The sequence below is a fragment of the Gavia stellata genome, unplaced genomic scaffold (assembly GCF_030936135.1).
Source record: "Gavia stellata isolate bGavSte3 unplaced genomic scaffold, bGavSte3.hap2 HAP2_SCAFFOLD_119, whole genome shotgun sequence".
Classification (NCBI taxonomy): Eukaryota; Metazoa; Chordata; class Aves; order Gaviiformes; family Gaviidae; genus Gavia; species Gavia stellata.
The window spans coordinates 118539-129592 of record NW_026776317.1 but is presented as its reverse complement, the minus strand read 5'-3'; the positions used below and the strand labels follow the sequence as shown (position 1 = coordinate 129592).

The 11054-nt window shown below is 51.3% G+C and overlaps 1 protein-coding gene across 1 annotated transcript; it reads left to right on the top strand.

Moving 5' to 3' along the window:
* The first annotated feature begins 7734 nt into the window (after positions 1–7734).
* Positions 7735–10057, top strand: LOC132320832 (E3 ubiquitin-protein ligase arih1-like). Its single transcript, XM_059834459.1, has 2 exons — positions 7735–7774; positions 8230–10057. The coding sequence occupies exons 1-2, from the start codon at positions 7735–7737 to the stop codon at positions 9888–9890; spliced, it is 1701 nt and encodes a 566-aa protein (XP_059690442.1). The 3' UTR covers positions 9891–10057.
* Positions 10058–11054: the final 997 nt, after the last annotated feature.

Below are 11054 nucleotides of genomic sequence, written 5' to 3'. Positions count from 1 at the left end.
AGGGACCTTAAAGGCCATCTAGTTCCAACTCTCCTGCCACGTCCAGGGACACCTTCCACTAGACCGGGTCGCTGAAAGCCCCGTCCAACCTGGCCTTGAACACTTCCAGGGAGGGCGCAGCCACAGCTTCTCTGGGCAACCTCTTCCAGCGTCTCACCACCCTCACAGTAAAGAATTCCTTCCCAACAGCTAATTGAAATCTTCCCTCTTTCAGTTTAAAACAATTACCCCTCATCCCATCACTACAGTCCCTGATGAAGAGTCCCTCCCCGCCTTTCCTGTAGGCCCCCTTTAAGTCCTCTTCTCTACATTAGCCAGCTGCAGACGACAGACAAGTAGCAGTTTATAGCAGGGCAGGAGCCTAAAGCCCAGCAAGGGAAGAGAAGGACTGACGTGGGGTAGTTCAGATTTGACAGCACTGAATGATGCAAGTAGTAACTGTCTCCGATGCCAGAAAGAGAAACACTCGGGAGGATGAGAAGAAAAACAGCAAAGCCAGGAAAAGGAAACGTATGCTGAACACAGTTTGCTGCTTGTTATTACCTGACATAAAACAGTAAATAGGCTTGCTGCCTGAGAACCGTGTCGATGCCACAACCATCCACAGACATATCGTTCATCTCATACCACAGTCCATTGCTGGCCTGCAAAGAAAGGCATCGATATCTGGAGATGAACAGCATAGCTTCTCCACAAAAACACAGGCAGAAAACTACAGAACCAAGAGGATGCCAAAACAAACCCAGTCCACCCCCTAAGTAGACCTTCTTCCCCAAAACCTTGGCTGCCAGTAACACTGCCGTGAAAGTTTGTCTTCCCCAGCACACATATTTCCCCAGCTAGGAAGGAAGTTGCTCTTTACCTTTATGTAGCAGAAATAGTGTCCTGCATTACAGCTGCCACTGCTATGCACCAGGACAGCATATAAGGCATAGAGGAGCGGTTCTCCAGCTGTCTGAGATGTGTATGGCCCAAGATCCAAGTACTCGGGATACTCCACAATCTACGGAGAGACCAAGAGAGCTCAGAAATGATCCTGAAATACTACATGGAATAGCCTTCCAAGACTGAAGGCTAGAGGTGTGTAAATACATCTTTTTGGCTCATGAACACCATGTTTTCCCTAAAGCAACACGTCATGGTTTGGGTGCCAGGAAACGGTTCTCGGCCAAAGCAGCTCTGTCGGAGCGGAGTACGTGCTTGTCTTCCCACGGGAACACTCGTCTCCCCGGAAGGGAACCGGAAAAACCCAACATGAACAGCTTGGGAAAGAGCGCACTGCTTTGGCAAATCTCCTGCTCCAGGAAGAGAAAGCTGCACTCCAACTGCGTACGCACCTTGCTGATCTTCCCGCCCATGAAATCTTCAAACCTTTTCAGACACACCGTGAGAACCCTGGGCGCACAATGGACTGTAAACCTCTTGGAGGCGGCAACCATCTTGTCACACCTTGAAACCAAGCACAGAGCCAAGTGCTGAAATGCACCCTAGCCTGCCCCAAGAAGGCCAGACAAGCGCTCATGCGTCACACATCCTTAGGCTATTTTAAGGCCATACGAAAAAACGCTGCGTCTCATGATGGTGCATTAAACCTACGTGAAAAGACGACTTATGCTCCATGACATGCAGCACCTGCACGCAGGGTCTAGCATTAATGTGTTGTTAGGAATCGTCTTACTTGCTACATCTAAAGCAGCTTTCGCCATCCAGCTGCTCAGGTTTCACAAAGTCCTCCAGAGCTTCCGTGACAGATGAGGCTGCCTGGGGGAGGGAGAAAGGAGAGCACTGAGCTGCGGGAAATGCCCTCGCCCAAACGCCTCTTGAGTTGACAAGAAGGCCTGGCTTCCACAGGCTGTTCCACCTCCCACCCACCACCAAGCTCTCTTGTGTTTGCACTATACATTTCTAAGCCAAATGCGTTGGTTTTGGAAAGCTTCAGGGGCTTCGGGATGTCTTGAAGCACAATTACAAACCCTCTTACTTTTATAGCCAAAGGAATATCCAGGAAGGCCTCGTAGGAATCGGAAACCGCTTTGCAGCTCAAGCACGTGACTGCAAGGCAAATCAAAATGCTCAGCGATAGGGGAAGTTGACTGGCTGTGCCGTTTTCCGTCCTTCCTACGCCAGTCACACCATCAGCTGTTTATCACAGGCAGGCAGAAGGGCACAGACAATTCCAGGGAGAGCAATAGCTGTGGAAAAGTACCTCTGGATCTCAGAAAGCCCCCAAATATTTGATGGACGACGGTAGTTGCTTGAGAAGAGATGTCCAAGCTGGAAATAAATGGTAAGGCAGAGAGTTATGTCCTCTGAGAGTTTTGCTTGTTCTGAAAGCCCTGGGCGTACGTTTTCCTTGATGGGAGTACATCACGGAGTCCAAAGGGCTCGGGAGCATCGAGGAGGTAATTTGCTTGTGCTTACTCGCTGCTGCCACTCAGGCAAGCTCTCTGCATGGCATCGACAGTATAGCGTAAGAACTCGTGGGCGTCTTCCTGCATGCCAAGCTGGAAATGGTCTCCTATTACTAAGAGAGAAGTTGTTAGTGGCTGTCTCCTACAAGGAGGGAAGAAAACCTGTAAAAGCACCTGACATGACTTACGTGTGAGGACACTGACGACAGCGCTAGGCTGGATGGCACTGACTGAGGAACACAGGACCTTGTTAACGTGCGCTTCCATTACGCACATCATGCAGAAGCCTGCCTGACGACCTGAAGAGGGAGGGAGGGAAGCAAGTTCCTCAGGTTAGCCAAATATCCATAGCGATGGGAAACCTAATGGAGATCTTGAAGTTCTAAGAACAGTCTCCACCCTTCTTCTCCCAAGGTGCAATGTCCCAACAAGCCCAGGATGCTTTAGTGCCTAGAAAACTTTCTTCCGAGGGATGCTAAACTGACAAAAGTCTTCTGTGCAATAAGCAAAGAGAGCTCAACTTGCAGGAATAGGGACCGAGACCCGAGGCTGTAAAGAGGTGCCTTTCTGAAGTGGAACACACCGAGATATGACAAGAGGCTTCCAGGCTTGAGTGGTTCAAAGGACACCAACTCAGGGCGTTGACAAAGAAGGGCTGCTTTTCTCCTAAATCAAATTCCAGATTCCAGGAATCCTTGGGGAGTGACCATCAGATTGACACGAGATGTTCCTAAAAGTACTCACACGACCGGCTGTGCTCACGAGAGAGCAGGTAGTTGGCCAGAGGGGCTGTGTACGTCAGGCACTGCAGGACAGAGTTGAGGAAGCACGTATTGCCCAGGTTGAGGAGTCCCGCTCCAGCTCCCTGTCGTTGCTGCCAGTCCATGCAAATCTTCTCCGGGGGAAAGAGGATCCTTTGTGGTGGAGCCATTCCCTCGGCAATGACTGCAGGGAAGTGACATTTGAGAAGAGATGAGACCATATTGTTGCACGAAAACATATTTAGAAGTCGAGTTCTCTACGGGGCACCCAGGAAAACCAGCTCTAACCTCCAACACAGAAACACTGGGGGAAGCCTAACACTGCCATTGAAATTTACTGGTCAAGAAAGAGTTTTGGAAAACAGTCTGTCCCCCTGCTTGCGTTGCCAAAAGTCCAACAAACCCACGCTGTGCCTCAGGCTACCTTCCTTTCCCTCTGGAGACTTGAATTGGATTATCGGGTCAAGTCTTCCCTTTTCCTGGTTGTAACTTGATGAAAAGAAGCGAGTCCCTAGCACAGACGGTAACCCTCCTGATGCCAGACCTTTCTACGAGCAATGTCATCTTTCCAAGTCTTGTACAGAGTGGCAGAGGAGTGATAAAACGTGTTTTCCCGTGTCTAATCAAAAACACCTGGGTAAGTCTGGCTGCTCTCAGGAGACGCGCCAGAATTCACACTAGGTTGTCAGCACATCAACATCCAGGGATGGAGCGCCAGCCACCTCCGTTGCCTTTGGGGATGCACAAAGTCCAAGCCTGCTGCTGAAGCCGTTACTCACAGGAGTCGTTCCCCGTTGCGGCCATCGGTCCTCTCAGGAATGGAGAGGAGAGCTCTGGATGACAAAGCGTGTCAGGACACGCTCCAGAAAGAGAAGATCAGTGCCAGTCCTGTCACCTGATTGCAAAGAAATAATTGTAGCCCAACACAATGATTTAAAAAAAACCCCCAATGAAAGGCACAGAACAGCATCCGCCATCACAAGTGTTTCAGTGGGCCCTGTAGCTGCTGCAGAGCTGCAGGCTGATGGCCCCACTGTCCTTGTCACAGGATTCCAACTGACAGCAGTTCCCAAGACCCTTTTGGAATACTGCATTGCGTGTCACCTTCTCTGAAGAGGACCTGCTGCTGACCTGGGGCCAGCGTTAGCAGCAGAGGCCTCTGACTCTCCAGCCCACGCTTGCCCACCTTGTATGCGGGAGCAACGGGCTTCCGGACGCTACTTTAACAGCTACCTTTGCCATGCTCCTTTTCTGTCTCACTTCCTACCCCATCAGCCAGGGTGGGCTTCTTGTAATTCTAGGCTCAGCCCAACGCCTCAGGCTACACTGCCATCTCCCACTCACCTATCCTGGGATATGGTAAAGAAATAAGAATTAGCAAATAGGAACTCTACCCATAGCCCATATCTGGACAGCCTTTAGAGGTGTGATAGCTCAGCCTAGAGCTCGGAAGGTATAGACCAGCCTATAATTTTATCCCGTATCTACCTACTCTATGGTCTCTCCTGAAAGTCAAATCGTAATTACCTTTGAAGGAGGATGGAAGTTGAGGAGAAGTGGGCAGTAAACGACAAATGGTTGGAACCAAGTAGGCACGCAAGTAGCAAAAGAAGGAGCCGAGTTATCCCGAAGGCCAGCTCAGCCCAACTAGCTTTCACTGGCCGTCTTTTCAGGATCCCAAGCCCTGGCCAGGTGAGCTCACAAGCACTGGGTGGGTGCCGCATCACTGCCCCTTTGTGACACGGGGACACATGGGGGCGTGTCCCCTAGAGGCCATGGGGCCACACGGCTGCCACAGCCCGTGGACCTCCCGCAGCTGGCAGCCTCTGGGCTTCCCCATGCGCTGCTGGTGAAGGACTGTTCATCCGCCAGCAGAGCTCCAGCCTCTTCATGGAGCTGCACCAGCCGGGTGAATAAAAACCTGCCCAGGGCTGTAAGCATGCCTGTTCACGGCTTTGGCTGGCACCTTTGGGTTGCTGAGGGTTTCTTTCCCACTCTTCCCAGGTACAGGAATGTGTCCGGGAGACTGGCGTAGCAAAGCACCTGGTCTCTTACAGGTTCATTTCCAATGACTTTTATGGGCCCCCTGCAAGATGCAGCCACGGGCTGACTCTGAACCAGCGCTACCAAAGAAACGCCTTCAGCACCTGCGCTGGGTGCACCTTGGCTGTCTGACAGGCCCCCACCCAGCTGCTCTCCCACCCTGGAGCTCCAAGAAGCCTTCGTGGGCGGCTTTTTAGCATCAGGTTTAATTCCTTGGCCTGCTCGCAGGGCAGTGAGTATTACTCCTGCCCTGACGAGGCAGCTGGTTCTTATTCCTGCCCCACTTGAACTGGCCGGTTTGGCTCTTGCCTCGCCTGGGCCATCTAGTTCTCCCCAGTCCTACTCGGGGAAGTTAGTCGTACTCCTGCTCAGCTCAGGGCACTTAGTTTGGCTGCTGCTCCACTCCAGGAGGCTTTTTTCTTTTTATCCTCCACTTGGGACATCCAGTTTGGCCACAGCCTTGCTCGGGTGGCTTTTTTTCATCTTGTCCCTCTCGGGATGGCTGTGGTTTCTTCTCGTTTTGGCTCATTTTGCCCCTTCCCCACACGGGGTGCCTGGATTTACTCCTGCTCCGCCCAGGTAACTCTTTATGCCCCTACCCAAGTCGGGGTCGCTAGCTTGGCTCCTGCTTCACTTGGGGCAATTAGTTTTGTCCCTGTCCTGCTCTGGGCATCTCGTTTTGCCCCTGCCACTGCCCTGCTCAGAGCGGCCATTTTTGGCCCTGCCACAGCAGGACCGCTGGGGCTCCAGCACCATTTCCCTGGGACCAGCCACCAGCCGAGTGCTGTATTTAACTGTCACACCACAACCTGGCCTTCCAGGACAAAGTCAGCTTGGCATCCAGGCCTCCTCTAGCACCGCTCCTCCAGCTGGCATCTGACATCCCCTCACTACAAGAAGGACATTGAGGTGCTGGAGCGTGTCCAGAGAAGGGCAATGAAGCTGGTGAGGGGTCTGGAGCACAAGTCTGATGAGGAGCGGCTGAGGGAGCTGGGGGTGTTCAGTCTGCAGAAGAGGAGGCTGAGGGGAGACCTTACCACTCTCTACAACTACCTGAAAGGAGGTTGCAGAGAGGTGGGTGTTGGCCTCCTCTCCCAAGTGACTAGTGACAGGACTAGAGGAAATGGCCTCAAGTTGCGCCAGGGGAGGTTTAGACTGGATATTAGGAAGAATTTCTTTACTGAGAGAGTGGTGAGACACTGGAATAAACTGCCCAGGGAGGTGGTGGAGTCACCCTCCCTGGAGGTGTTCAAGGAACGTGTGGATGAGGCATTGTGGGACATGGTTTAATGGGCATGGTGGCGTTTGTTGGTTGATGGTTGGACTTGATGATCTTACAGGTCTTTTCCAACCTTAGTGATTCTGTGATTCTGTGATTCATAGGTGCAGTTACTTCACTGCTGAGCTCATTACGGGGTCAGGCCTCGGGAGCTGGCGGTGCCCAATGCCGGCCAGGGAAGCAGAGGATCCTGGCAGCTGGATGTCGAGCAGGGCACGCCTCTGCAGCCCGCACCTCACTCACACACTCCAGCTACAGCTTGGGCAGCATGGTGTTCATTGCCCTTCACAAAATGCCACGGCAGGCGGGCTTGATGGGCTGAACGTGGCTGAAGGATGCCTGTGCCCCAAGAGGCTCCTTTTATGGAAGGCATCTTGTCTGTATGATGATGTGGCCAGAGTTTTTTTCTTATTTGACTTTTTAATATTATTCCTCTGAGGCTGCCTGGGGAAAAAGAAAAGAAAAAAAAGGAAAGATTAAAAAAAATCATATATTTCACTGCTGTTCTTACTAAAGGCAACAAGGAGCCTGACCAGAATCAGCTGCCAGGGCTTCCAGGCTCTAGGGAGCTCTGGCAGACCTGTGCAGACCATGTCTGCCTTCGTTAGACATTATTGACGTTGGAAACACACACTTGCAAAGCTGTCTGCAGACTTGATCCATTGCCCATCCCGGTGGTATCTAACAGTGCTTGAACCGAGATAAACAAAAAAAAGAAGTGCTCTGACTTGGCGGTCTTTGTTCACTCCAAAAGCTGCTGCAGCGATCCAAAGCTTGACGCTTTGCGACAGTCTTTCTTCTTCCAGAATAAACACTCTCTGGGTGGATTTCAAACACACGTTGGGTCACCTGAGGAGGATCTTCTTGGCCAAGAAGTTTTGTCACCTCTGTAGCTCTCTGCAAGTTCAGAGCACAGAAGGAGACCCAACTAGTCTGTGATGCTCCTGTCAGGCACCGCAAACTGTTCACTGGCACCGCTACAACCCAATGACTTTGCTAGACACAGGGGTGACCGTACAGCCGAGGAGAGGATCTGCCTCATGGCTGTCACTGCCTGCTCCTTTGCAGCATCCTTAACGTTTCACTCCAGCACCTCGGTAACGCCTCCCATGCCGTGGGGACGGAGCATGGAGGAGTGATCCGCAACAGGGCAGCAGGAGGGGGCTGCTCTTCAGCCCTCTTTCGAGACTCCTCCTTTCCACCTCTTTGGCCTGGTTTCCAGGTGCTGCTCTCAATCTCGATGTGCTCGCAGGAGGTGGAGTGTCAGCGCCTGAAGATGTGTAGTAGCCTCCAGGCTGCCTGATCTGCCTTATGCGTTCTCCCTCTTCGATGACCTTGTCTGCTGGCTGCAGCAGGGCTGCTGGCAAAGTGCATGGTGGAAGGACAACAGTCCTGCCTCGCCCTGCCCAGCGATGGGGTAAGGACAGCAGATGCTGAACACATTCACCCAGGAAAACTCTTCCGCCCTCCTGCTGCCCCCAGCCTGTCCCCCCGCTGTCCCTCGCCATCCGACCCAGGTCACCAGCGGCCTCGAGCCTAACCTGCTACTTGGGCCCTGCATTGCTGCTGTCCCAGCACTTAAGAAAGGCAATTAACAATTGCGCTTCTGACTGGTACGCCCTGCTCCTAACCCCTGGTAATATGGTTAGCACAAGGAAGGCCATTTCATGAGGCAAATGGCCGTGCTCTTTGACTGAGCTGGTCACGTATCAGTCCCCTTTCCCCTCCTCATCAGGCCCTGAAGGTCCTGTGCACCAGGCAGACGACTTCTCCCCCTCCCTATCGGCCTCAAGGTTCCTGGGCGCCAGGCTGACTTCTTCCCTCCTTACCGGCCTTGAAGGTCCCAGGCACCTGGCCAACCAGCTTGTGATGACCCCATCACAGAACAGGGAAGCGCAGCAGCACACAGAGCACCGCCTATCAAATCAAGCAGCGCTTTTCCCCTCGTCTCCTCCAAGGGCTAATTTGTGGAGGCCGGGCCCTGGCGGCGGCGGCGGCCCCGAGCAGGAGGAGGATTATCGCTACGAGGTGCTGACGGCCGAGCAGATCCTGCAGCACATGGTGGAGTGCATCCGCGAGGTCAACGAGGTCATCCAGAAGCCAGCGACTATTACTCGAATACCGCTTAGCCATTTCAACTGGGATAAAGAGAAGCTGATGGAGAGGTACTTTGATGGCAACTTGGAGAAGCTCTTTGCAGAGTGTCATGTAATTAATCCAAGTAAAAAGTCTCGAACGTGCCAGATGAACACAAGGTCATCAGCCCAGGATATGCCTTGTCAGATCTGCTATCTGAACTACCCAAACTCGTACTTTACTGGCCTAGAGTGTGGACACAAGTTCTGTATGCAGTGCTGGAGTGAATATTTAACTACCAAAATAATGGAGGAAGGCATGGGACAGACCATTTCACGCCCTGCTCATGGCTGTGATATCTTAGTTGATGACAATACAGTTATGCGTCTGATCACAGATTCTAAGGTTAAATTAAAGTACCAGCATTTAATAACCAATAGTTTTGTAGAGTGTAATCGCCTGTTAAAATGGTGTCCTGCCCCAGATTGCCACCACGTTGTTAAAGTCCAATATCCTGATGCTAAACCCGTTCGCTGCAAATGTGGATGTCACTTTTGCTTTAACTGCGGTGAAAACTGGCATGATCCTGTTAAATGCAAGTGGTTAAAGAAATGGATTAAGAAGTGTGATGATGACAGTGAAACTTCTAATTGGATTGCAGCAAACACAAAGGAATGCCCGAAATGCCACGTCACCATCAAGAAGGATAGGGGCTGTAACCACATGGTCTGTCGGAACCAGAACTGCAAAGCAGAGTTCTGCTGGGTGTGTCTGGGCCCCTGGGAGCCCCACGGATCTGCCTGGTACAACTGTAATCGCTACAATGAGGATGATGCAAAGGCAGCAAGGGATGCACAGGAGCGATCCAGAGCAGCCCTGCAGAGGTACCTGTTCTACTGCAACTGCTATATGAACCACATGCAGAGCCTGCGCTTTGAGCACAAGCTCTATGCTCAGGTGAAGCAGAAAATGGAGGAGATGCAGCAGCACAACATGTCGTGGATCGAGGTGCAGTTCCTGAAGAAAGCAGTCGACATCCTCTGCCAGTGTCGTGCCACACTCATGTACACTTACGTCTTTGCCTTCTACCTCAAAAAGAATAATCAGTCCATTATCTTTGAGAACAACCAAGCAGACTTAGAGAATGCTACAGAGGTGCTTTCTGGGTACCTTGAGCGAGATATATCCCAAGATTCACTGCAAGACATAAAGCAGAAAGTACAGGATAAGTACAGATACTGCGAGAGTCGACGAAGGGTTTTGTTGCAGCACGTGCACGAAGGCTACGAGAGGGACCTGTGGGAGTACATTGAGGACTGAGACTGGCCCCGCATAAAATGAACTCTGAAACCTTTGCCATCTAGAGTGCTCGTGCGATTCAAATAAAACACACACAAGGCGCTACGCCTGTTACACCGCTGGTCTGTAGTACTGGGATTCTGTTTTGTTAACAGAAAATTTAAGTAAATTATATTGTAATAAAGACAAAAAAGGTATTAAAAAAAAAAAACAGGGGAGATACAGACTGGATATTAGGAAAAATTTCTTTACTGAGAGAGTGGTAACACAGTGGAATAGACTGCCCAGGGAGGTAGTGGAGTCACCCTCCCTGGAGGTATTCAAGGAGCGTGTGGATGTGGCATTGTGGGACGTGGCTGGATGGGCATGGTTTTGTGTGGTGTGGGTGGTCTTTTGTGTGGTGTGGTGTGCGGGTTTTTGGTGGTTTTTTTGGTGGTTTTTTTTTTTGTTGTTGTTGTTGTTGGTTTTTTTTTTGTAATGGTTGGACTTGACGATCTTACAGGTCTTTTCCAACCTTAGTGATTCTGTGATTCTGTGAAATGACAAATGGCACCTTCCCCTCCTGCGGGGCAGAGGTTTTCTGCCTTGAGACAACACATAAAATTGTAGGGGAATGGTGTGAACCTCACAGAGTCACCTGGCTCTTCCACCTGCTCTATAGACCCAAAACTAACAGCACTTAATAACAACAGTTTAATAATGGGCAGGTACCCACTGGATGCCCAGTGGAATGAGCTCATTTTCCTGCTCTCTCCAACCCACAAACCCTTTAAAAGCCTCACTGCCAGCCTGTCGTTTCTCCCCCGTTGACACAAGAAAAGGCCATATGGCAACCCATTTCTAAATGGGGAATCCCTTTCTCTGTCACTGAGTCCCAGGCACCCAACCAGCCAGGCTGTGATGACCCCGTCTCAGAGACTTAACAGGAGGACAAACAGGAGGAGGAGAAAAAGAAGGAAGACAAACAGGATCAACTGGTGGATGGCAGGAGGCGGAGGAAGGGGAGGAAGAGGACGAGGAACATAGAAAAAGAATGAGAACAAGGAGAAGGAGAGAAAGAGAAGAAGGAAGAGGAAGAACATGAGGAGGAGCAAGAGGAGGAGGAAGAAGAGGTGGAGGAGGAATGCAAGGAACAGTCAGAAGAGGAACAGGTGGCACAGGACTAGGAGCAGGAGGAAAACCAGG

Bases quoted from the DNA above. Each gene is read 5' to 3' on its own strand.
- LOC132320832 (XM_059834459.1), top strand. From the start codon at position 7,735: ATGTGCTCGCAGGAGGTGGAGTGTCAGCGCCTGAAGATGT. The intron at 7,775-8,229 runs GTAGTAGCCTCC...CCTCCTCATCAG, and splicing joins GTGTCAGCGCCTGAAGATGT to GCCCTGAAGGTCCTGTGCAC.